This window comes from Oryctolagus cuniculus, chromosome 9, assembly GCF_964237555.1.
Source record: "Oryctolagus cuniculus chromosome 9, mOryCun1.1, whole genome shotgun sequence".
Taxonomy (NCBI): domain Eukaryota; kingdom Metazoa; phylum Chordata; class Mammalia; order Lagomorpha; family Leporidae; genus Oryctolagus; species Oryctolagus cuniculus.
Window position 1 is genome coordinate 831860 of NC_091440.1, and position 26560 is coordinate 858419.

At 64.6% G+C, this 26560-nt stretch overlaps 1 protein-coding gene across 11 annotated transcripts in view; it reads right to left on the minus strand.

The window, feature by feature from the left end:
• Positions 1 to 26560, minus strand: part of MCF2L (MCF.2 cell line derived transforming sequence like) — a 138969-nt gene that overhangs the window by 5088 nt on the left and 107321 nt on the right. For 9 of the 11 annotated variants that reach the window (XM_051841707.2, XM_051841710.2, XM_070048555.1 and 6 more), the window contains 23 exons: positions 17417 to 17536; positions 15340 to 15456; positions 14917 to 15066; positions 13882 to 14006; positions 12826 to 12940; positions 11109 to 11228; positions 10653 to 10844; positions 10292 to 10483; positions 10013 to 10172; positions 8796 to 8869; positions 8497 to 8573; positions 7032 to 7098; positions 6188 to 6303; positions 5213 to 5282; positions 4036 to 4128; positions 3866 to 3958; positions 3309 to 3434; positions 2662 to 2883; positions 2485 to 2577; positions 2284 to 2362; positions 2101 to 2167; positions 1241 to 1356; positions 324 to 398 (listed from right to left, as the gene is read on the minus strand). In XM_051841707.2, the coding sequence (XP_051697667.2) occupies positions 324 to 398; positions 1241 to 1356; positions 2101 to 2167; positions 2284 to 2362; positions 2485 to 2577; positions 2662 to 2883; positions 3309 to 3434; positions 3866 to 3958; positions 4036 to 4128; positions 5213 to 5282; positions 6188 to 6303; positions 7032 to 7098; positions 8497 to 8573; positions 8796 to 8869; positions 10013 to 10172; positions 10292 to 10483; positions 10653 to 10844; positions 11109 to 11228; positions 12826 to 12940; positions 13882 to 14006; positions 14917 to 15066; positions 15340 to 15456; positions 17417 to 17536 (2659 nt within the window). The remainder of the gene's footprint in view (positions 1 to 323; positions 399 to 1240; positions 1357 to 2100; positions 2168 to 2283; positions 2363 to 2484; positions 2578 to 2661; positions 2884 to 3308; positions 3435 to 3865; positions 3959 to 4035; positions 4129 to 5212; positions 5283 to 6187; positions 6304 to 7031; positions 7099 to 8496; positions 8574 to 8795; positions 8870 to 10012; positions 10173 to 10291; positions 10484 to 10652; positions 10845 to 11108; positions 11229 to 12825; positions 12941 to 13881; positions 14007 to 14916; positions 15067 to 15339; positions 15457 to 17416; positions 17537 to 26560) is intronic. The other 2 variants (XM_051841708.2, XM_051841706.2) reach the window with 1 other exon arrangement.

Sequence of the window (26560 nt, forward strand, 5' to 3'; positions counted from 1 at the left end):
GCGCGGCCGGACAGCGAGAGGCACCGAGGGCCAGCGAGAGCCCGCGTGGCCGCCGTGCGGAGGACAGGGAAGCCTGCGGCCGTGGAGCTCCCGTGAGTGGCCGGGACACGGCGGGGTTGGCAGGGTGCTTGCCTGGGGCCGCGGTGGGGACCCTGTTCAGGTGGCACCCGTGCCGCCGCACACCAGGAAAGCTCACACACCCAGCCCACGCCTGGCCCAGCAGCGCAGCTCTGCCTGGGCCGCTGCTGCCTCCCGACTGCCGGCCTCACCCCGTGACGCGCGGCCGGGGTGCGCGGGGTCCGCCCGCGCCAGGCTCACTCTACCTCGCAGACCAAAAGGAGTTGGGTCGCTCTTTACTTCATGTCGCTTAGCTTTTTTGTCAGGACTGGTGGGAGAAGCTGCAGGGGGAGGAAGAAGCACAGACAGGGGAGGGGGAGGGAGGGGGGAGATTGAGAGGGGGAGGGGGAGAGAAGGGGAGAGGGGAGGGGAAGAAAGGAAGAAGGGGGAGGGGGAGGTAGAGGGGAAGGGGAGAAGGGGGTGGGGGAGGAGGGAGAGCGCGCGGGGGGGGGAGAGGGGCAGAAAGGGGTGGGGGGAGAGGGAAAGTGGGAGGGGGAGAGAGAGGAGACAGTGCTGAGAGCAGGCGGCGGCCCAGTGACAGATGCTGGGGCCGGGCGAGGGCTTCTGTGAGCAGGTGGCGATGGCCCAGGGGTCCGGGGCGGGGCTGGGGGCCGCCTCCAGGTGTGCACTACCAGAGCTGACGGTTCGTCTGTTTCAAGTCCAAGGCCAGTCTCAGTTTTACAAAAGGACAACAAGGCCGGGGCCTGAGCACTCTGGGGCTGGTGCCGGCCTTCCTCAGCCTGCTTTCTGCCCAGGGTGCTGGTCAGCAGCCCTGCCCACTGCCAACGCCCAGCACAGCTGGCAGAAGAGGGCCCTCGGCCTGGGGGGACAGAGAGGAGGTGGCCGGTTCGGTGCAGCCTCTGGATCCAAGAGGCTGGCCTACAGGTGTTCAAGGCCACAGCACCCCTAAAAGATGGCTCTGGGCGCCCAGACGGAGCCGGGCTGCCCCCGGGTGTACGCTTGAGTGGCCAGCATGGGCTGAGGACGGACACTGCCGCGCACCACAGGGAGCACGCGCTGTGGCCGAGCCGTTACCTCTCTGGCCTTGAGGGGACGCCAGAGCTCTGCTGAGGGTCCCTGCATGCTGGGGCGGGGGGGGGGGGGCTCTGCTCCAGACACCCACCTTGGCCCTTCTCGGGGGCCTTGGGCAGTGAGGAGCCCACGTAGCCCTCCAGGCTCAGGGGGTCGGTCTTCCGTTCTTCCAGCTTTTTGACGTTTTTCGTGCTCCCTCTCGAGGGACTGACGGCATCACACACATGGAGAAAGAAAAGGGGTCTGAGGCTCAGACAGCTGCAGGCCCCCAGCCCATCCCCACGGCGTCCTGGGTTCCCCCCACTGAGCCCGAGCGGCCGGGCGGGAGAGCAAAGCCCTTCCTAGGAAACAGAGGTCTCTGGTGGCCGGGGGTGGGGGTGGGGGTGGGTTCCATCTGTCACGAGGACACCTGCTCTGCTGCAGTGACTAGAGGCGGCCGACAGGGCGGCGCAGTGGGTCAGGCCCACAGCCTGCAGCGCCAGCACACAGGGGCGCCAGTTCAAGTCCCGGCTGCTCCACTTCCGGTGCACCTGGGAAAGCAGTGGAAGATGGCCCACGTGCTGGGGCCCCTGCACCCGGGGGGGAGACCCAGAGGAAGCTCCTGGCTCCAGTACAGGCCGTTACGGCCATTTGTGGAATGAACCAGCAGATGGAACAGGTCTCTGTACCTCCTCTCTGTAAATCTGCCTTTCAAATAAATTAACTGAAAAAAAAAAAAAAAGGTGGCTGACAAAGCATGAAGAAAAGGAGAAAAAGAACAGGAAAACGGGCAGGAGAGCTACAAGGAAGCACGTGCAGGCCCAGCCCGACAGGTGCGCCCCCTGCTGGCGGCGGCCTCAAGTCCCGCTTCAGCCTGGAGCCCCCAGGCCCCTTCAGGAAGCGACAGGAAGCGGTGCGGCGGGGCCACGGGCGGGGCTGCAGGGAAGGCCCTGCTGGGGACAGCGTGCTCACCTGGTGCTGGCCGGCGCGGGCAGAGGCAGGCTCTGGGACTGCTCCAGCGCCCGGTGCTGGCTGGCCTCTGGGGGGGACAACAGCACGCAGGGCTCACCACGACGGCCCAGCGTCCCTGCCCGAGCACCCTGCGCACCCTGTGGTGCTCCCGTGAAGGCTGGGGGCGGGCACAGGCGGCCTCACCTCTGCAAGCCTGCAGCTGGCTGGTCAGCACCTTCCGGATCTCCGCCACCCACGCCGCCTTGATCTCAGGCGTCGGCGCCTGCCCAGAGCAAGGCCGGGCGCTGAGCGCTCGGTCCCGACGCAGCCTCCTCTCGGCTGCACCCGGGCTCCAGGGGCCCGCCTCCGCCCTCAGACTGCACGGGGCCCGCCTCCGCCTCCTACCTGCACGATGTACACCTCCTCGCGGGCGTTGTACCAGATCTCGAACTTCTTGCTGTCGCCCTTCACGTTCTCGGTGATGCCGACGGCGGCCATCTGCCAGCACAGGGCGGGCGGGTGAGCCCGGGGCCGGGGCTGGGGCCGGGCCGAGGGGCAGACCCCGCCCGGGTCCGCGCTCACGTTCAAGGACTGCTTGTAGCTGTAGGACGGGGCCTTCTCGTAGCCCTCCCCGTTCTCCTCCCGCTTCTTGCAGAAGAGCACGGCCTTCTCGTGCAGGAACAGGTGGCGCTGCATGGGCTTGAACCGCGCCAGCTCCTTGACCTTGGTGTGGCCCCGCTTGTGGTCGGTCCACACGCTGAACGAGCCTTGCATCAGCAGCCTGCCCAGCTCGCTGAGGTTGCCCTGGAACCGGCGGCCGCGTCAGCCCCCCCAGCACGCCACCAGACTGCAGGGGGCGGGGCCTCCCGGGCAGGGGCGGGGCCGAGGACGCACAGGGGACCCCTAGGGCGCCCCCGGGTCTCCTCCCGCCTCTGGGCAGGGACTTTGGTCAGTGTGGCCAGCAGGGCGGTCACACAGCACGAGACGTGGACACAGCCGGCGTCAGTGTGGGAGCCCTGTGCTTCCCTGGTCTTCACTTGGACTGCTGACGCCCTCACCCACATCGCAACGTTAATTACAAAGGCGACCAAGGCGTGGAGGCTGCGCGGAGGCAGGCCTTAGGGAGGGGAGGCACCCGTCCGGCCCGCCTGACCAGGGGCCTCCGGCCCCGAGCCCCGCCCAGACCTGCTGACCCAGACCCGGCGCGCGCAGCCTCGGCGCGGGCTTACGTCGTAGCCGGTGATGGCGATGAGGTGCATGGAGTCGTTGACGGCCTTGAGGATGCCCAGGATGGAGCTGAGCGCCTCCTGCAGGTCCTCGGCGCCCTCGCAGTGCTTGCTGTACTTCAGCATCTCCTGGGCGGGCGGGCGCACGGCGTGGTGGGCACGGCACACGCTCCCGGCAGCTGCCCAGGCTCCCGCGCACAGCAGGCGCAGACCCTGGCAGGCCTCTGCACAGCGCCCCATGCCTGCCCACTGTGGCCCCCCACCCCTGGTCTCAGGACACGGCCCCGCCGGCCCAGCAGCGCCCCGAAACCAGGAGACAGGCCAGACAGACGCCGCAGATCGGGAGCTGTGTGCTCGGAGGGGCTCCCGCCAGCCACTGTGACCCTGGCTGGGGCGGGCAGCCAGGCTGGCCCTGCCACCAGAGCAGGTGCACAGGGCATGTCCCCTCCCCGCACCGCCCCGCGCACAGCGGGGCTCCGGCCTAATGGGCTCTGAGGCCTGGGGCGTGGCCTGGTCCAGGTGAGGCCCCTGGGCGGGCAGGTCGGGGCGGGGGGACTCACCTTCAGCAGCAGCTGGTACTTGGTGACCCTCTGCACGGGCTTCAGCAGGTAGGAGTCCAGGCTCAGCTTGTGGTCCAGCTTCCTCTGGCACTCCTGGGGCCGCAGAGAGCCGTCGGCCGTGGTTTCAGGCCCGGGCCCGTGTGGGGGCGCGGGGCGGGGCGGGGGCCTACCTGGAAGAAGGGGCAGTCGGAGCACTGTCGCCACAGGCTCTCGGAGCGCGGCTTGTTCTGGCAGTACTTCTCGTAGATCTGGAACTCCTCCATCTGCACGGGGGACAGACCGCCTGCTGTCGGCTCCACGCGTGTGCAGGCCCTGCCCGGCCACCCGAATGGCCGAGCACAGCACAGGCAGGCGTGACCGTGAGTCCTGCGGGGCTGCTCCCTCCACGGTGGCCTGCAGGGCTGTCTACGTGACAGCATGGCCAGGGTCTCCTGTGAAACCAACACCAGGTACCGGGCCAACACGCCTGAGCCCTGCGTGAGGCCACGGCTCCCAGGCACCTGCCAGGACCCAGTGGTCATGGGGCACAGAGGTCTCGGGGACGCGGCCGTCCCCAGCGGGAACAGCAGGGCAGGCTGTATCTCCTGCACCCGCCCCCTCCTTGCACGGAGTCCTTGCAGCTCTGGCCTTGGTCTCGGGAAAGCTTGGCCGAGTTGGCTTTCTGCCTTGGGACAAAAGGCTGCTGCCCAGGGCACCACACAGACCTCCCACTGCGAGACAGCTCCCAGGGCAGCCCCGCGTGCTGCCCACGTGGGGCGTGGCCACCCCTGCCAGCCACCACCGGCCAGTGGCTCTGCCGGGCCGGCCCAAGAACCTGAGCCTCTGAGCCTCTTCCAGGAGCCCCCGCTGCTGCTGCCGCCGCCGCTGAGGACCCCACTCATGACCAAGCGGCCCCCGGAGTGGACACAGACGCCGCCACCAGCGTCTCAGCCTCCAGGCCCGCACTCCACACACACCACTCTGCTTCCTGCTGTGGGGAGCTGCCTTTTCCACGTCGCGTGGTGCAGCGTGACGGGCTCCCGTGGGATGGCAGGGGAGGACCTGCCCCCCGGCCCTTCCTGCTCCCCAAGCCCCGCCACCAGCCCCTCACGGCCGCGGCGGCCCCGCCGTCTTGGAGAAGAAAACGGGGCTCAGGCCAGCGGCTGAGGCACACAGGGCCCGGGGCCCGCGGCCGCCAGCTCAGGGCCCCCAGGACTCCCACTGTCCAGTTTTGTATTGTTTCCTCTCAGTGGAACTGAAAAAGCGCTGTTCCCTTGGCCCCTGCGTCTCAGCCACACGGGGGCCCCTGCACTCGGGAGGAAAGTGACAGCCGCGACAGTGACACAGGACAGGCGCGCCCACACTCACCCTCTCCAGGAAGCACCTCCCGACCAGCTCCGGGCAGTCGGTGTAGCTCTCCAGCTCCCTCAGGAATATCCTGGGCAAGCGAGGTTCCGTGAGGCGGCAGCCACCCAGGGCCCTCCACGCTCACCAGGGGCGGCCAGCGCCCCGGCCTCGGGACCCCGCGGCCCACACCCAGGCTCCCGGGCACGGCCACAGCACGGCTGACCCCGGGCTGGCCGTGCCTCACTGTGGGCGCAGGCGTTCCTGTGGGGGGCGGGGCGGCTTCCTGCCAGCCCAGGCCAGGGCGCACGGTCAGGGGCCCCTGGGGACCATGCCCAGGGGCCCTCCCTGTGCAGCACCCAGCTCCCGGATGGGGCTGTGCCCCTCACGCTTCTGCCTGGCACCTGCCCCTGAGACAACACTGGGCAGGGTACAGGCAGGGCGCTGTGCTCCCCTCCCCCAGCCCGAGGACTGGCTCCCCGGCGGAGGACCTGCTGTCCCTCTGAACAGAGAGAGACAGTGACGACGGGTGGGGAGCCCAGCTCCCGCTGCTCCCCAGGCAGCAAGGACCGGGCCCCCCCCCGCACCGCCTCTCTCAGGGCACAGGCCATGTCCTCCCGCCTGCTCCCTGGGGCTCAGGACAGTGTGCGCCCACGCTCCTCTCGCCCAGCACTCCTGTGCGTCACAGGGAGCCGATGCACATGGTCCCCGGTGGCCCCAGGAGGCCGACACGGGCGGTGCCTCCGGTCGCCGTCCCTCAGGAGTGGCCCTGGGCGCCGCGCGGGTGCTGCCGGGTGGTGAGGCTTTGGGGTCTCCCACGGTGCCCCACGCTCCCCTGCAGATCAGGGGGAGGGGAGCAGGGCTGCGCCGCTCCGGGGGGGGGGGTCTGTGCCCCCACCTGCTGCAGGTGGACTGTTTAATTCAGCAAGGTGCCCGAGGACACGCCCTCCACCCTCTGCAGAGATCCACGCGGGCCCGGGGCGGCCGGGGCGGCCTCACCGGTTGTGGAAGTGATAGATCTCCTCCATGTTCCCAAACAGAACGCCCTTCTTGCTCAGCAGGCCGGGAGAGAGCAGGTGCGCCATCAGGGGGTTCTCCATCTCCGCAGCGTAGCCCTGCGGGGGGCCGAGGTCGCTGACCCTGCCACAGAGCGCCAGGTGCTGGCATGCTGGCGCTGGGTCAGATCCCCTCGTGTGTACCACGGGGAAGTGGGCAGGTGATCGCTGGGACACGTGCGGCACACGCCCACCACAGCAGTGTCAGATCCCCTCGTGTGTACCACGGGGAAGTGGGCAGGTGATCGCTGGGACACGTGCGGCACACGTGCCCACCACAGCAGTGTCAGATCCCCTCGTGTGTACCACGGGGAAGTGGGCAGGTGATCGCTGGGACACGTGTGGCACACGTGCCCACCACAGCAGTGTCAGATCCCCTCGTGTGTACCACGGGGAAGTGGGCAGGTGATCGCTGGGACACGTGTGGCACACGTGCCCACCACAGCAGTGTCAGATCCCCTCGTGTGTACCACGGGGAAGTGGGCAGGTGATCGCTGGGACACGTGTGGCACACGTGCCCACCACAGCAGTGTCAGATCCCCTCGTGTGTACCACGGGGAAGTGGGCAGGTGATCGCTGGGACACGTGTGGCACACGTGCCCACCACAGCAGTGTCAGATCCCCTCGTGTGTACCACGGGGAAGTGGGCAGGTGATCGCTGGGACACGTGTGGCACACGTGCCCACCACAGGGGGCGTGGCTAAGGGCACCAGGCCTGCACATCCGCCCTGTCCTGCCCCTGACGGGTGTGTCCCCGCCCCTCCCCGGCACCCGGTGTCCAGCCCCACCTCCAGGACGCACAGCAGCTCCTCCACGTAGGCGCGCTCCGTGTCCAGCAGCTCATTCATCACGTGCCTGGGGTGCAGGGGAGCGGCACGAGTCTCACCAAGGCCACCTGGCAGGTGCACCCCTCTCCACTGCTCGGCCCGCCTGTCCCCGGCCCAGACCCCGCCCCAGGCTCCATGGAGCCCCCTAACCTCCCTCTGGCTCCCTCCTCAGCCAGCTCAGCATCCCCGCAGCCGCCCCCACCCTTCAGTTCCCGGGAGGGGTCATGACCTCCACGCTCCTGTCTGCTCTTGTCCACACAGTGCATATCCCACAACACCCACACGTGTGTCCCTGCCCACACGGTGCACATCCCACAACACCCACACGTGTGTCCCTGCCCACACGGTGCACATCCCACAACACCCACACGTGTGTCCCTGCCCACACGGTGCACATCCCGCAACACCCACACGTGTGTCCCTGCCCACACGGTGCACATCCCGCAACACCCACACGTGTGTCCCTGCCCACACGGTGCACATCCCGCAACACCCACACGTGTGTCCCTGCCCACACGGTGCACATCCCGCAACACCCACACGTGTGTCCCTGCCCACACGGTGCACATCCCACTACACCCACATGCGTGTCCCTGCCCACACGGTGCACATCCCACAACACCCACACGTGTGTCCCTGCCCACACGGTGCACATCCCACAACACCCACACGTGTGTCCCTGCCCACACGGTGCACATCCCACAACACCCACACGTGTGTCCCTGCCCACACGGTGCACATCCCACAACACCCACACGTGTGTCCCTGCCCACACGGTGCACATCCCACTACACCCACACGTGTGTCCCTGCCCACACGGTGCACATCCCACAACACACACACGTGTGTCCCTGCCCACACGGTGCACATCCCACTACACCCACATGCGTGTCCCTGCCCACACGGTGCACATCCCACTACACCCACACGTGTGTCCCTGCCCACACGGTGCACATCCCACTACACCCACACGTGTGTCCCTGCCCACACGGTGCACATCCCACAACACCCACACGTGTGTCCCTGCCCACACGGTGCACATCCCACAACACCCACACGTGTGTCCCTGCCCACACATTGCATACCCCACAACACCCACACGTGTGTCCCTGCCCACACATTGCATACCCCACAACACCCACACGTGTGTCCCTGCCCACACGGTGCACATCCCACAACACCCACACGTGTGTCCCTGCCCACACAGTGCACATCCCACAACACCCACACGTGTGTCCCTGCCCACACGGTGCACATCCCACAACACCCACACGTGTGTCCCTGCCCACACAGTGCACACCCAACACCCACATGGTGTCCCTGCCCACACGGCACACACCCCACAACACCCACACGTGTGTCCAGCCTATATGGTGCACACCCCACCAGTGTGTGTCCCTGCTGTGCAGGCCACCCCAGCGCCCACCTGCGCAGCACGGCCAGGCTCTCCTCCTCATCCCCCGTGCAGCTGCCGCGGCCCTGCCGGCTCTCACTCACTTCACTCTGGGGACGCAAGGACAGGTCAGCCTCTACCCCAGGAAGGGGCTTCGGGCCAGAGCCCAGCCCCACATCCCACGTGGGGACAGTGTGGGTCCCACAGGGACGAGGGGAAGAGGAGCGTGGACATCCTTGGAGGCCCAGGGACCCAGGAGGTGGTCACAGAGAACCAGCCAGGCGCCCCCTCCCACGTCCACCATGGGCGAGGCGGGGCCGCTGCAGCCTCACCTTGGCCCTCCGGTAGGGCCCTCTCCGCAGGGGGCCACCCTCGGGGCTGGAGCTCTCTGGACCACGCCAGCCGCCTATGGAGGGGAGGGGGCAGGACAGTGTGGGCTGTGCCAGCAAACACGGGTGATGGTGGCCAGGGCAGCCCCGCCCCAGGACAGCCCCACTGCTCCCCCACACGGGTCAGAAAGCGCTCTCCTGGGCCCAGTGTGCCGAGGGCCGGCCAGCCTCTGGTGGGCTCGAGGGAACCGGTGCCAGAATTTGCCAGAGCTTGGAAGCCAGCACGCCCAAGTCCGACTGAGGGAGGAGGGGCCCAGGGAGGTGACGGGGGCAAAACCCAGGAAGTGGCGCCGTGGCCCACGTGGCCTGCAGAAGCATGGCCTGGAGGCGGGGGCAGCACAGGCTGCCTGGGACGCACATCTGGGTGGGGCAGTGCAGGGGGAGGAACATCGGGGGGCTCCCGGCATGCTGCCAGCTCTGTGGCCACACAGGCTCGCCGGGAACGGCTCATCTCAGCGTCGTCAAGGCCGCCAGCTCCCGCACGTGTTATTTACAGAGATGGACGCACGGCTGCTGGGCCTGGTCACACATGGGGTCCCCTGAGCTGGGGCAGGTGGAGGGGAGCAGTGCATCCATAGAAGTGTGTGTGGCCCCTGCGATGCACGGAGCCCAGGGCCCCGGAGCTCTGGCAGGGCACACAGCCGGGGGGGCACACAGCCTGGGGGCACACACACCTGGGAGGGGCACACACCTGGGGAGGGGCACACACACCTGGGAGGGGCACACACACCTGGGGGGCACACACCTGGGGAGGGGCACACACCTGGGGAGGGGCACACACACCTGGGGAGGGGCACACCTGGGGAGGGGCACACACCTGGGGAGGGGCACACAGCTTGGGGGCACACACACCTGGAGAGGGGCACACACCTGGGGGGCACACACACCTGGGAGGGGCACACACCTGGGGAGGGGCACACACACCTGGGGGGCACACACCTGGGGTGCACACACCTGGACACCTGGGGGCACACACCTGGGGGGCACACACCTGGGGTGCACACACCTGGACACCTGGGGGCACACACCTGGGGGGCACACACCTGGGGTGCACACACCTGGGGGCGCACACCTGGGGGCGCACACCTGGACACCTGGGGGGCACACACCTGGGGGGCACACACCTGGGGGCGCACACCTGGACACCTGGGGGCACACACCTGGGGCAGGGCAGGAGGACTTGGCCAGTGCCTCGGGTCTGGGGGCCACGGGCTGCACGGGCCGCGTCTGCCTGGCCGCCAGCTTCTTCAGGCTGGCCTGCCGGCGGTGGAACATCTCCTGCGTGCTCGCCTGCTTCTGCAAGACCTTCTGCACGTGGGCCTGCAGGGAGCACGGGTCCAAGGGTGGCGTCAGCCCGCTCCAGCACCCACAAGCCGGGGCGCAAGCCCACGCCGGCTCTGAGGGCGCCCGGAGGGAGGGGCCGCCCGGCAGCGCGTTACCATCAGGTCTTGGTTGAGGATGGCCTCGTACTCCTTGTAGATGGCACCGAGCTCCTGCAGCTTGTTTTCCGTGCCGGTCTCCAGGAACTTCTCGATCTCCTGGAGCGCCGCCTCGGCCCCGTCCTGGGACTGGCACTTGTCCACCGGCTGCGAGGCCAGCAGGAAGATGCCCTCGTCGCACCACCTCATGGTCTGCAACGGGAGGCGCCGTGAGGAGCTGCCCGCACCGTGCCTGTGCCAACGTCCCGGCTGCTCGCTGCAGACTCGTCACACCGGGGCCGGGCCCTCACGTGCACGGAGGGGAGGCGGCCCGTTCACTGCGGGGCGGCAGGAAGGGGGCGCCCGGGCAGGGGCTACGCACCGTCTCCAGCAGGCCGTGCAGCTCCAGGGACTTGTTCAGCAGCGCCCGCCTCCTCCCGATCTCCGAGGCAAACTGGTCGCACAGGTGCCGCAGCTCCTGGCACTTGGGCAGGATGGAGTCCACGGCGTAGTGCCTGTGCTCGATGAGCCGGCCGCCCTCCAGCGCCAGGGCGCGGGCGCGGTCCACAGCCGCCTGCGGGACGAGGGCGTCCCCAGGAGAGGCTCAGGCTCCTGTCTGGTGGAGGCCAACAGGGAGCCCCAGCCGAGGCGCGGCTGCACGTCGGGGGCGGGGATGCCACAGGTACTGGTGCCAGCCCTCGCTGTCCAGAGCAGAGCCACGGCCAAGCCAGCACTGTGGCAATGCCGAGAGGGCAGGGCCCTGAGGCCAGGCAGTGCCCACACCCCACCTCCCCCGCCCGGGTGTCCCTGGGGGACGCCGTCCCCGCCCCGGCCTTACTCGGGACTTCTCCTCAAAGTTGGCGAGGTCCTTCAGCAGGTGCTCCACGTGCGCCAGGCTGTTGCCGACATCCGTGAAGGTCGCCATCTTGTGGGTCACGGCGTCCAGGGTGGCTGTGACCTGGTGGAGAAGCAGCGTCAGGGATGCAGGGTGCACAAGATGCACAAAGCAAGCAGGCGTGAGCGGACGGAGCAGCAGACCCCACAGACGTGGGCCCCCAAAAGGGAACCGTGCCTAGCCGGACAGTTAAGACGCCCGTGTGCCGCATCCGACTGCCTGGTCCCTTCCCGGCTGCGGCCCTGAGTCCAGGCTTCCTACTGGGCAGCGGGTGACGGCACCAGCAGCTGGGTTCCTGCCGCCCGGGAGGGAGGCCTGGACGGAGCGCCAGCTGTTCGGGCATTCGGGGAGTGAACCGCGGACGAGAGCTCTATCGGTCTGCCTTTGTCTCTCTGCCTCTCAGCGGAAAAAACTGTAAACCAATCTGCGCACGCAGAGCCCACGCCTGAGAAGTGCTGTCACAGCTCGAGGTGGAACAGCTCATCTCGAAGCCCGGCTGTCAAGGACAGGAAGTCATAAGGGAAAAGTCCCGACGGGGAGTCTCCAGCCCCAGGTGGCTTTACTGCATCAGCCTCCCAGACGTGTACACAGGAACGAGCCCAGCCGCACAGCTGCTTCCAGAGAGCGGAAGAGCAGGGGGACTGTGCCTTCGTTTTATGAAGCTACTTAGTCCAACATCACACCCCGATCAAGACGGCCCCTTCCCCCGAGGAAGGGACCACAGCCGGGAGCCACCCAGCGAGCCCAGGGCATGGCTCAGCACACGAGGGCGGCCCACCAAGCTCCTGAACACGACACCTGGTGTAGAAGGCAGCACGGGCACCCGGGGCCTCCGAGGTGCGTGACAGGCGCACTGGAGTCTGCGTGGCCTGGAAATCAGGCACTGCATTTAAGAACGAGCCTGCGCCACCGCCCCGCCAGGCCCCGTCTGCACGTGCTTGGGTGGCATCGTCCGCCACTCCCACAGGTGGCAGCTCACATCCAGGGCTGGGCCGGGAGACGCACGGGCGGCCCTGGTGTCCCCAACACAGCCCTGGGCGTCACCCCCAGCTGTGCTCAACTGTGCCACGCCCCATGCCACCCACAGAGGGCCACTGCCGTGCACTCCAGGGACCATGAGGCCTGGAGGGCGGAGCTGGGGTCCCTGTGTCTCCTGAGCACTGCTGGCCCTGCTCAGCCACACACAGGTGCCGGTGCCTCCTCCCTGCTGGCTTGGAGCCGTCCCCGGCTGCTGAGCCTCCCTGGGCAGACTGGGTGCATGGTACCGGGGCCGGATGCACAGAATGTGTGGTACGCGGTATCCAGCCTCGGGCAGGCCGCCCCAGTGCCCCCTCCCCGTGCCTGTGCCACGGCCACCGAGCCCAAGGCAGGACGGTGAGTGCTCCTGCTGAGCCCCAAGCCGTGGCAGGCCCACGGTACGTGTAGGGGAAGGCAGGTGGCCCGTGCGAGGGTTCACAGACTGTGGAAGGAAGCACGTGTGGCCGAGCCAGCCTCCGACCCCGTGTGTGTGACACAGCTACGCCTTGTGAGGCAGGCATCGGCGGTAGAGACCGGCACGGGCGCCTGGTGCAGCTCTCAGGGGCACACGCCTGGCCGCCGTCCCCGCTGCGCCCGGGGCCGGCCCTGTCCGGTGCGCGCCCCGCCCCGTGCTGCCGCTCACCTCGCGGAATCCCTGCTCAAAGTGCCGCAGCTGCAGGCACTGCTCCAGCTTCTGCTGATGCTTTGCCCAAAACTCGTCAAAGGCCGCCTCGGTCTCGTTCAGCTGTGCCAGGAGCCTGGGAGGAGACGCCGCAGGGCGCGGGCACGCAGGCACGCGTGGGTCGGGGCCACACAGGTCCCCCCGTGTCTGCTCCCCGCAAGCTTTGCCGTGCCCCGTTCGTCCGTGCTCACAGTGGAGCCGGGAGCCCCACCGCGTTGGGGGGCGGTTCCCACAAAACCGCAGGTGCCCTCCAGCACCAGCGCGCTGTCCCCGCCGCATCACACAGCGGAGCTCGCGCCCTCGTGCTGTGGCCGTAACTGCCCGCCCCTTCGGTTCAGGGTGGTTGGTGCTAGGGGTCGGGTGTGGGGGTCCTCAGCCCTGGGTGCTGCACTGAACGCCGGCTTCACTCTCCTTCCCGCCCTGGGAAGCGGACATCCTCTGCAAGGTCCCAGCACCCCACCCCCCACCCACATGGGCCCCACCGTGGGCCTCCCGGGCCTGGCTCTGTGTGGCACAGCTGGTAGACAGCCAGGACAGCCTCAAGAGGATTGGCCGCAGTGTCTGACCTGGGCTGTCCATCACAGTTGCCTGTGCCTGCGTCCTCACAGCGAGGGTGGGTGGTGGCCCCTGCCCGCTGGCAGTGTGGCTCCCACATGGTGGGGGCGGTGCCGTGAGGTGCTGGCTGCATTAACCTGCCAGGCAGGGTGCCCTGTGCTCTGCTGCAAGGCGGGACACCTGGGACGACACTCATCCTGTCACCGTGGAAACGTGACGCTGCCACTGGCAGAGGCCCAGGGCGCCCTGTGGGCGTGGGTGCAGGCGTGAAGGTGCCGCGTGGGCACCCGCATCCCATAGCCGAGTGCCTGGGGTTGAGTGCCAGCTCTGCCCCCATTCTAGCTTCCTGCCAATGCCCCGGAAAGCAGCAGCGACGGCTCAGGCAGCTGGGTCCCTGTGGCCGCCACGTCTCCAGCACTCCCTGGGCCGCGGTCAGAGCCCGGGCAGGACGGCTCCACTCACCTCTGCACGGTGGCCTGGTTGTCCAGCTGGTCCTGGTTCACACTGTGCGCCGCGACCGCGGCCAGTGGCTCCCGGATGCTCTCCAGGATGCTGTGCCCCTCCTTCAGGGCCAACTGCAGATCCCCCTGCAGAGACGGCAGAGGCTCGCACTGCTGCCTGGCCGGCCAGGCGCAGGCTCGGGGGCCCAGGCTAGTACTGTTGTCATGGCCGGCTGGGCGCAGGCTCGGGGGCCCAGGCTCGTACCGCTGTCTGGCCGGCGGGCGCAGGCTCAGGGACAGAGGCACATACCACTGCCGTGGCCGGCCGGGCGCAGGCCTTGGGGGCAGAGGCTTGCACCGCTGCCGTGGCTGGCCGGGCGCAGGCTCGGAGGTCCAGGCTCACACCGCTGCCGTGGCCGGCCAGGCGCAGGCCTCAGGGATGGCGCGGGGACCCACCCCGTGGGCATGGGACCAGCTCCTCCGTGCAAGCTGCACCGCACACCGCGCTGGAAAGAGGAGCCATGCAGCCGTGCAGCACGGGGCAGAGCTAGGGTTACAGGACGAGGTGGGAGAGTAACCGGAAACCAGGCCTCCTCCGTGTCCCTGCTGCCGCCGCCAGCCTCGCCGGGCAGAACAAAGGCTCCTCTGAGGGAGCGAGCGGCCGCGCGGCAGACCCGGCTCAGCGCTGACTCTCCCGAGGCTGGCAGCGTGCAGGCTGCCGGGCGCACCTGCTCCTCAGGAGACGGGTACCCCCGACGGTGCTGCGCCTCAGCACGCCTGCGCCCGACACACGGGGGAGGTGGCCGGCACTGCACTGCCCGCCCCGTGCCAGAGAGCACAGCACACAGGGGAAGACGCTGACGGTGCACCCGGAGCACTGGGACCAGGCCGGCCTGGGAGTATGCGTCATGGAGCCGCCACGGAGGGGACGCGTCCTGTTCTGTGCAGGGAGGCCGCGTCCGAAGGCTCCCGCCTGGATCCCCAGCCTGGCCACGCCTGCGGCCGCCCCCCACCCCCATGGGCTCCCCGCCTCAGCCCCTGCGCAAGCTGCGCTTACCTTGGCTTTGTCCTTCTTCTCTGTGTGTGCGCGCAGCACTGAGCCCGTCGACTGGACGTCGTTGGGCAGCTCAGTCTCGGCCAGCTCCGTCCCGAAGGATTGCAGCCTCTGAGCTGTCTGCTTCACCATGAGGGCAAAGCTTTCGATGGCCTTGGGGAGGGGCGGGGAGTGCGGGTCACAGGGCTGCAGGCACACGGCACCCGCATGCTCCTGACAGCAGGCCCATGTCACGGCCACGGCGTCTCCCCGTCATCCTCCCTCTCCCTCTCCCTCGGGGAGCGGGTGCTGGCCTGCGGGACTGGGGCGAGCCACTCCCGCGTCACGGCTTCCCGATGACCAAGTCTTGCAAGACCATCTCCTCACTCTCGGGGAAGCAGGTCGCTGAGAGCCCGCACACTCTGGGAAAGGCAAGGGCGGGCTCACCGTGCGGTGGCACAGCCACCGGGAGTGGCAGTAGTCCAGGGTCCCCCCGAGGTCCTCGGTCAGCTGCGACTTGTCGATGTAGCCGTGCAGTTCTGGCACTGAGCCCAGCATGATGACCTGGGGGGAGGTCATGATGACCTCAGGGGGACTCGAGCAGACCCGGGCCCGCCCTTCCTCTGGCCCTTGGCGACTCGGCTGCCCCTTGAGCAAGGGTACATGCACCAGGTGACACTGCGTGCACACTACAGGGAACGTCAGCGGGTGAGGGTGGGGACCTGCAGTGGTGGCACTGGATGGGCCTTGTGCCTGCCCCTGGTAGGCCTCAGCGTGCGAACTGCTGGTGCTGACCACGGCGGGGCCATCGTCAGAGAGCACAGCGTGGCCGCGCCAGGCCACCGTCCGGGAGACTGGCAGACGGCTCCTGAGAGGCTCTGCCTGACAGGGAAGCGGGGGCTGCGGAGGCCGAGGGGCCCGCCCACCCTGCTTGTCCCCGCCCACCCTGCTTGTCTCCTGCTTTCCAGCTCTGTTGGCTCTTTTGTGGTCGGCCCAGCCGTGAGTTTCAGATAAAACAGGGCCTCTGCTCTGGGCTGCCAGGCAGGCTAGGAAGCATGGCCCAGAGGCAGCACAAAGGGCTGTGGTGTCCTGCCACACGTCACTCGATGCCCCGGCAGTGCGCAGTGCGAGCTCAGCGCTCCCAGGGGACACGGACGATTCTGGGACTTGTCACAACGGCCGGGTGCTGCCGAGACCCCACAGTCCAAGGTGGACGCTGAGCGTCCCTGAGGCACGGTGCACACTGGGAAACTGAGGTTCTGGGGCCGGGGCGCGTGTGGTGGTGCAGCGGGTTAAGCCGCCGCTGCAGTGCCGGCATCCTGTACGGGCGCCGGTTCATGTCCCGGCTGCTCCACTTCCCATCCAGCTGTTAATGGCCTGGGCAAAGCAGCGGAGGACGGCCCAAGTGTTTGGGCCCCTGCACCCACGTGGGAGACCTGGAGGAAGCTCCTGGCTTCGGACTGACCAAGCCCTGGCCGTCGCAGCCATCTGGGGAGTGAACCAGGGGACGGGAGATTTCTCTCTACTCTCTCTGAACTGCTGACTTCCAAATAGTAAATAAATTTTTAAAAAAAATTGTGAGATTTGAATTTCAACTAGAATCTAATGGTAGTAGAGACGACTCTGCCCTCTGTCCTATAAAATCATTCACGTGCCGCCAAGAGCCGTGGCTCAGGCCAACAACCCAGGAATGATGGGGTGGTCTGGGGGTAAGGCCCTCCCTCCTGACACCCGTCTCAGCAAGCATCGTCCTCAGTCCTCTCCACCACACACCCTGCCCCGGGCTACTTCTCCAGGAATTATGACCACCGCAGAGGGGTCTGGAACACACACACACGCGCACACACACACGTGCACACACACACACCCTGCCCCGGGCTAGTTCTCCAGGAACTCTGACTACCAGGGAGGGGTCTGGAACACACACACACACACGCACACACACACACCCTGCCCCGGGCTAGTTCTCCAGGAACTCTGACTACCAGGGAGGGTCTGGAACACACACACGCGCACACACACACGTGCACACACACACACCCTGCCCCGGGCTAGTTCTCCAGGAACTCTGACTACCAGGGAGGGGTCTGGAACACACACACACACACGCACACACACACGTGCACACACACACACCCTGCCCCGGGCTAGTTCTCCAGGAACTCTGACCACCGCGGAGGGGTCTGGAACACACACACGCGCACACACACACGTGCACACACACACACCCTGCCCCGGGCTAGTTCTCCAGGAACTCTGACCACCGCGGAAGGGTCTGGAACACACACACACACACACGCACATACCCTGCCCCGGGCTGGTTCCCCAGGAACTCTGACTACCAGGGAGGGGTCTGGAATGTGCGCACACACACCCTGCCCAGGGCTGGTTCCCTGGGAACTTTGACCACCTTGGAGGGGTCTAGAAAACACACACACACACCGTCCTGGGCTGGTTCCCCAGGAACTCTGACCACCACGGAGGGGTCTGGGACACACTAGCTGGGTGCTTCCCTGGCACTTACCGGCACCTTCATCTTAAAGTCATCGCGGCTGAACCTGAACGCGATGTCAGAGAGGGTCCTTTGGAAGAACCCCGCTGGCCGGAGGACGAGCACGAGCTGCAGGTTTGCTGGGAAAGACGCCTGTGGAGACAGGGTGCACGAGGCGCTCTGGGTGGCTGAGGCCACGGTGCAGCCAAACACATGGTGCAAAGGGAGGCCCCGCCCATAGGGCCACGCACCCACTAGGGTCACGCCTCACAGCCCACAGGGCCACGCACCCACCAGGGTCATGCCCACAGCCCACAGGGCCACGCACCCATCAGGGTCACACCCATAGCCCACAGGGTCATATACCCACCAAGGTCACGCCTCACAGCCCACATGGCCATGCACCCACCAGGGTCATGCCCACAGCTCACATTGCCATGCACCCACCAGGGTCACACCCATAGCCCACAGGGCCATGCACCCACCAGGGTCACACCCATAGCCCACAGGGTCACATACCACCAGGGTCACGCCTCACAGCCCACATGGCCATGCACCCACCAGGGTCATGCCCACAGCTCACATTGCCATACACCCATCATGGTCATGCCCACAGCCCACAGGGCCACGCACCCACCAGGGTCATGCCCACAGCCCACAGGCCACGCACCCACCATGGTTACATCCACAGCCCACAGGCCACGCACCCACCATGGTTACATCCATAGCCCATAGCTCACACCCCACTTTTCAAAAGAAAAAGGGAAGAGTGACATTCTTTGTCGCAACTAAATTCTGCTGCTCCTAACACAAAAGCATCCCTACAGCTGTCCCAGGTGAACCCTTACGACATCATCCTGAATGGAAGGGCAGGCCCCAGCACCTGTCCCAGGTGAGCCCGTGCCCAGGTCCTGCAGGAAGGGCAGGCCCCAGCACCTGTCCCAGGTGAGCCCGTGCCCAGGTCCTGCAGGAAGGGCAGGCCCCAGCACCTGTCCCAGGTGAGCCCGTGCCCAGGTCCTGCAGGAAGGGCAGGCCCCAGCACCTGCCCCAGGTGAGCCCGTGCCCAGGTCCTGCAGGAAGGGCAGGCCCCAGCACCTGTCCCAGGTGAGCCCGTGCCCAGGTCCTGCAGGAAGGTGGGGACCCAGCACCTGTCCCAGGTGAGCCCGTGCCCAGGTCCTGCAGGAAGGGCAGGCCCCAGCACCTGTCCCAGGTGAGCCTGTCCCCAGGTCCTGCAGGAAGGTCGGGACCCAGGACCTCAGAGCAGGACCTCATCTGGGGACAGTGTCAGTACAGAGGGCAGCAGTAAAATTAGAATGTGAGCGCGGGCGCTAATCCCACGTGACTGTCCTCACAGATTGTCACGGGGCGCCACACACGGGCAGAGGCAGAGATGCACCCTGCCTGCCTCCAGTGAAGCCCGGAGGTCACCCACAGCACCACCAGCGGCAGAAACAGAGCCAGCCTGGCTGCCACCTGCTCAGCCTGCGGCCTGCAGGGCCCTGGGTGCAGTGCTTTGTCTCATCGAGCTGCTTGGTGAAGGCAATGACACCTGCAACGGGCGAGGGACAGACCTGGCCCCGTGTGCAGGACCACGCCCACCCCAGGCTCCAGCACCCACCCCAGGCTGGGAGTGGCCACTCGAGCACCTAATCATGAGGAGCAGGTGGCCTTCCCACCCCTGCGGTGACACGGGGCTGTGACCCCACAGCTGTCCTTTACCTGGGCGGTGACACAGGGCTCTGTGAGCCTTCCACCGGGCAGTGACAGGGTCCTTGTCCCCAGGGAAGCCAGTGTTCCTCTAGGACCCCAGGTTCCCGGGCGCACAGCTGCCCCACAGCCCTCACTGCACTCGCTGTGCCCTCTCCAGTGGCACGGGGACCTGCAGCCTGGCGCCGGCTCACTTGGCAGGTGCCTGATGAGTTCTCACGGCGAGCGGGGCCCAGGTGAGGGGCGGGCGCCTTCTGCAGACCCCGTCAGCCTCACTCACCCTGCAGCCCTTGTGGAGGTTCTGGTGTGGCCGGGTCTCCCTCCAGCACAGGGGACACTGGACACGGCTCATCCCCCCCCCCCCAAGCCTCTACACCCTGCAGGCAGCACCCAGAGCCGTGCGAAGAGACCATTTACGAGGGGGGAGCAATGGTATGAGCCTGGGAGACAGAAGCCTTGCCCTGGCACACGCTGGCGCTGAGACCCCCGACGCTGGCCCCCGAGCCCCTTCCTGATTGCGGGGAACGCCCAGCACAAGCCGCTCAGGCTGCCCGGGGCCCCTCAGCTCAAAGCACTGGGAGCCGAGAGGCTGAGGTTGGTGGTCCCCTGGGTTTGGCCTCCAGTGAGGGCCTCGGAAGGCAGGTGGCATCGTGGTCCCACCGCCACTCAGAAGGCCCGAGTTGGGGAGGGCCGGGCTTGCTCAACCCGTAAGAGCCCACTCTTGGGAAAACCACCTGAAGGGTCCCTGACAGCCACTTACTCCCTGCTCAGGGCGCTGGCCCCAGGGACCACCCGGCTACCAGCACAGAGACCCTGGGCTGTGGGCACCTCGACGCGGGAGCTGTGAACTGTCACTGCTGCCTGTGACCCTGCCACTGCTGCCTGGGGGCAGCCACCGCGGCGCTCCTGCCAGCAGCGGCCAGTCACGCTCTCCTCCGTGTCACCCGAGTGTCACACCTCCCACGGGCTCACGAGGGAGCTGGCAAACCAGCACCTGCCGACCGTCACACCCGCCCCTTCCCCCTCAGAACTGACCGTCACACCCAGGCCTCTGCCCGCCCCCCCCGAGCCGACCCTCACACCCAGCCCCTCCCCGACGGTCTCCAGAGCTGTCACACCCAGCCCCCCGACCCCCCAGAGCTGACCATTACATCCAGCCCCCTGAACCCCCAGAGCCACCCGCACACCCAGCACCCCGCCGTCTCTGGTGGGTGCTTCTAGATAAGCTCCTGTGTCTGGAAAGCCCCAGGGAAGGAAGACCTCCGTCCCACCCGCAGGGAAGGAGCACGCTCACTGGCCTGTCCCCGCACCAGGCCCACGGCTGGCCCCACCCTGTCCTGCCTTTCCTGGCTCTGGCTGCTCCATTTTTTTTTTTTTTAAATTTATTCTGAGACGAAATCTTCATATTAAACAGAGCACCTGGAAGGGCCTCTCCCAGGCAGGCTTTAGTGACGCACAGACACGTATTTTGCATAAGACAATGGCAAATTCAATTTTCCCTGGACTGGAGCCAGCCATGGGCTACATCAAAGCCAGGGATACATCTACACTAAAAGCTTCATTTAGAAAACACAAGTAAGTAAATGGAGGGTTTAGGATGGAGGCCACAAAACAGTCTTTTTGCAAATTCCTCAATAATTAAGCCAATACAAAGTCATAATCAGTTTTGTGTACCAGGAAACAATCTTGTTCGTTTTCTGGGGCTGACCTTGATGGACCTGGGGTCAGAGGAGACAAACACAGCAGGTGGCTGCTGATGAACAGGGGAGACCTCCCGAGACGGAGCAGGAAGACCACGGTGCGCTCGCAGCCCAGCCAGCGGCACCCCGTGTGGCCACGCCACTTGGCCTGACGCCCCACCCAGTCCTCGCCATGGCTGGACCCTGCGCACTTGCCTGAGAGCAGCCCCAGGACCCCAGGTCTACATCAAGGCAGTCGTGTGGAAGCTGAGTCGTGTCTCAGCATTAACAGACAGACAAGTCCCAGGGCGCAGAGCGGGAGGGATGATGAGCCCCCCGCGCCCCCCGCCCCGCGTAGCCTGGATACCTGTTCTGGAGGCAGCCAGCACCGACACAGCCAGCCCCAGGCCACAAGGAGCACGGCCAGGTGGCTTTGCACCTGTCCACCACACCCCCAGAGGCCACACGCAAGTCTGTGTATTCAAACGGGGATGACGTGGGGCCGGGGTCTGGAGAGTGGGGTGACTGGCTGGCTGGGGGTCAGTGAGGTGGGAGGCGGCTTCTCCTCTGGCTGCCCCCGCCAGGGCCCCGCCAGGGCCCCCATCCCTGGCTGATTCTCTCTGAGGAATGGCTGCGTGCGCTCAGAGCTCACGGCGAGGCTGAGGGCCTTCTGCTCATTTTCTAGTCAGTGTGCAAGCTGTCATCCTGAGGACCGAGCCGCCAGGGCGGGCCCACCAGTGACCGAGGGGACACCTAACCCTTGGCAGGTGGAAAGCAGAGTGTGTGGCAACCGGGAGGCTCAGCTGCACGTGGCCGCCCGGGGCCCGGGGCCGCAGGTGTGCACGCAGGCTCCCCGGAAAATGCAGTGGAGGAGCAGAGCACAAACCCGGGTTCCTCGGGGGGCCGGCGCCCCCTCCTGGCTTACTGATCACACTCAGGGAACGCCTCCTTCCGGCGGGGGCATCGGGCACCTCTCGGTCACGGAGCACGGTCAGTCTCACCCAGGGAGGGATAGATGCGCTGCCCCAGGCACACGCACCCTCAGCGCCCCCCTGAGCCCCGCAGTGAACAAGTGAGACCCGAGGAACCCAGCCCAGCAACGGGCCTCAGCTCCCCACCAGCCGCCACGTGGAAGTTGGAAGAACACAGCAGTCAGGTGAGACAGAGCCCAGGAGTAGAGGTGGGCAGCCGGCCCTGACTGCGTCCCGGGCGTCAGCAGGCACCGCAGCTGGGGTGGGCGCTCGCCCATCGGGTAGGCCCCACTAAGGACACCTGCGTCTCACACTGGGGGCCTGGGTCCACCTCCCTCTCCGGTGCATCTGGGGAGGCTGCGGGGCCCTGCACCCCCACGGGAGACCCAGCTCCTGGCCTCACCTAGCCCCAGCCATCACGGGCACCCGGGGAGTGAACGGCACAGGGGTATCTGCATCTGCCTGTCTCTCCTGCCTCTCGAGGGTGGAAAGCACACCGCGGGCCACGCCGGCCCTGTGGGGGGCTCTCGGCATGCACTGCTGCCCGGGCTGCACACACGCAGCCGGGCTGCGGCCTCAGCGTGTACATGCTCCAGTGGTGTCTGCCCCGGGCTTCTCGCCTGTCAGCTCTGACATGGGGAGACTGGGAGGAGCAGTCCAGTGAGCCCTGCCACCCTCTCGTCACAGATGCACACACGTTACATGAAGACACACATAGAAACACGTACACACACGCATGTACACAATGCAGTCACACAATATAGACACATGTGTACGTATACACATGCAGCCGGACACAATGCATATATACACACACACGCATGTACACAATGCAGTCACACAATATAGACACACGTGTACGTATACACATGCAGCCGGACACAATGCATATATACACACACACGCATGTACACAATGCAGTCACACAATATAGACACACGTGTACGTATACACATGCAGCCGGACACATGCATGGACACACACACGCATGTACACAATGCTGTCACACAATACAGACACATGTGCATGTAAACAGACACGTGTACGTATACACATGCAGCTGGACACAATGCATGGACACACACACACATGTACACAATGCTGTCACACAATACAGACACATGTGCATGTAAACAGACACACGTGTATGTATACACATGCAGCCGGACACAATGCATGGACACACACACACATGTACACAATGCTGTCACACAATACAGACACATGTGCATGTAAACAGACACACGTGTAGTACGTATACACATGCAGCCGGACACAATGCATGGACACACACACACATGTACACAATGCTGTCACACAATACAGACACATGTGCATGTAAACAGACACACGTGTAGTACATATACACATGCAGCCGGACACAATGCATGTACACACACATGTACACAATGCTGTCACACAATACAGACACATGTGCATGTAAACAGACACACGTGTACGTATACACATGCAGCCGGACACAATGCATGGACACACACACACATGTACACAATGCTGTCACACAATACAGACACATGTGCATGTAAACAGACACACGTGTATGTATACACATGCAGCCGGACACAATGCATGTACACACACATGTACACAATGCTGTCACACAATAAAGACACATGTGCATGTAAACAGACACACGTGTAGTACGTATACACATGCAGCTGGACACAATGCATGTACACACACGCATGTACACAATGCTGTCACACAATACAGACACATGTGCATGTAAACAGACACACGTGTACGTATACACATGCAGCCGGACACATGCATGGACACACACACGCATGTACACAATGCTGTCACACAATACAGACACATGTGCATGTAAACAGACACGTGTACGTATACACATGCAGCTGGACACAATGCATGGACACACACACACATGTACACAATGCTGTCACACAATAAAGACACATGTGCATGTAAACAGACACACGTGTATGTATACACATGCAGCCGGACACAATGCATGGACACACACATGTACACAATGCTGTCACACAATAAAGACACATGTGCATGTAAACAGACACACGTGTAGTACGTATACACATGCAGCCGGACACAATGCATGGACACACACGCATGTACACAATGCTGTCACACAATACAGACACATGTGCATGTAAACAGACACGTGTACGTATACACATGCAGCTGGACACAATGCATGGACACACACATGTACACAATGCTGTCACACAATACAGACACATGTGCATGTAAACAGACACACGTGTACGTATACACATGCAGCCGGACACAATGCATGTACACACACACATGTACACAATGCCCTCACACAATACAGACACATGTGCATGTATACAGACACGTGTACGTATACACATGCAGCCAGACACAATGCATGTACACACAACCACAGATGCATACACAGAGACGATTGCATGTTTACACATATACCAAGACACATGTGCATGCACACACAGCCAGAGACATATGTACATGTATTCACAGCCACACACATGTATATACACACACTGACACACACACATACACAGACACAAGCAGCCACACTCATACAGACAGGCATGCATGTATACACAGCACACACATGCACTGACACAGAGACATGCATGCATGTACACACAGCCACACATACACACTCATACACACAGAAACATGTATGCATATATACCGCCATGCACACAGCCACACACATGCACTTAGACACACAAGCCATACAGACACATGCATATACACACAGCCACACATACTTACACACATTCATAGAGACACAAATGTATATACATGCAACCACATACACACTTACATTCACAGAAACATGCATGCATATACACAGCCACACACACGCACTGTCACACACATGCATATATACACACAACCACACACATACAGAGACACATATGCACTTACACACATTCATATAGACATCCAGGCATCCATACATGACACTTACACCAACACCCAGTCACAGACACACATGCATATATATATGCAGCCACACACTTACATACATTCATATACACAGTCATACACATGTACACTGTTATACACAGCCATACACATGCACACACAGACTGTGACACACTCACAGTCACACACACTGTCATATACAAGTGCACAACATACTCCCATGTGCATCCCCACTCCTACTCACTCAAAACATCACACACAAACTCATATATGCTCCCTCACACACACTCATATGCACTGCCGCACACATGCACTCCCTCACGCACACTCATGTGTACTGCCACACACACACACACACACACACTCACACGGCGCAGCAGGAGGGGCTAGATTCTGAAGCAGGCTTCTGCAAGAGCATCCTTGGGCATTTTGCAGAAGATCTGGGAGAGCCCAGACTGCATGGAGCGTGAGCAGGGCAGGAAAGACGTCCGATCCCCGGCCCTGACTCCCGCTGTCCCCTCTGCTCACCGGTCAGGACCCCGAGCCTGCGGCAGGTGAACACAGCCCTCTCCGGCTGCCACCGCTCACCCCTGCTGGGCCCGAGGGGCGCCCGGCAAGCCTGATCTGGAGAACGCTGGCGCTTGGCTCGCCCCATGTCTTATTTTTCTATTCCAAGCCAGGCTGAAAGCCTTGGAAAGCGAGAAAAGCACACCCCAAATTAGGGCCGCTCAGCTCATGAGATGACACACATGGTGGCTAAAAATATCCCCATAATTTCAGTGCCTTACGTAAGCGCCGAATCTCACCGGGGACCAACTGCACTTGCCCTGGCGGCTGCAGCACCTGCCGCCCAGGAACCTGGGCTCTGCAGACTCCTGGGGGATCCTCTCCAGGGCCCTTTGGCTGGCCCTGGCGTTGTGAAGGCGAGGTTCACCCAAAGCTCCGGCGGGGGGGGGGGGGGGATGCCGGCCTGTGCAGCCCACAGTGCAGAGCCAGCCCAGGGTGGTGACAGAGTGAGCAGCTCCGCCCTGTCCACTTCCCCATGTCAGGTTCACCAGAGCCATCGCTGAGGCACCCACGACACAGGGGGCGCCGGGCACAGAGCCTGGAGTCACCACCGCAGGGTACATGGTGGGACCCAGCCCTTCCTGGCTGTGGCCTCTCCTTGCCAGGGTGGGCCTGCAGGTGCCCAGAAGGAGTGGCTGAGCCCCCCCCCCCGCCACAGCTTCCCCCCTTCCTTGGCCTCCCCTCGGCTTCTCCCAGCAGCTCCTGAACTGAAGCAAGGGTCCCACCTGCTGCTGGCCCGCGCCCTGCCCCCATCTCCTGCTCAGTGCGCGCCCTTCCACGCAAGTCCACCCAGGCTGGGGCCCTCGTGAAGACAGCCCCTATCCAGGCCTGGGGATGGACACAAGGATGCGATGGCCACCCTCTGCGTGCCACCCGCTGTCCCTGAGGATGCCCGTCTCCCATCTCCACAGCCACCGCAGCTTGAGCAGGTCTCAGCCCCGAGCTGGAGCCGGGACTGGAATCTGTGGACTCGGCTTTCGCAGGGAAGCGCCAGGATGCAAGGAGAACTCCCCACAAGCCTGCTTTTCCCAAACCAGTGCTGGTGCGCACCCGGAGTCACAGGAGGAGGACAGAAAAGCCCCATTTCCTGGGGTGCAGGAGTCACCACAAAAACAGAAACTGAAACACTAACTTCCAGTCCCAATTCTCCCACGGCACTGTGTGGACGGCTGTGTGTGCACTCTGCATTGCGTGGGCTCTGCATTGCGTGGGCTCTGCATTGTGTGGGCTCTGCACTGTGTGGACACAGCACTGTGTGGACAGCTCTGTGTGGACACGGCTCTGTGTGGACTCTGCACTGTGTGGACAGCGCTGTGTGGACAGCACTG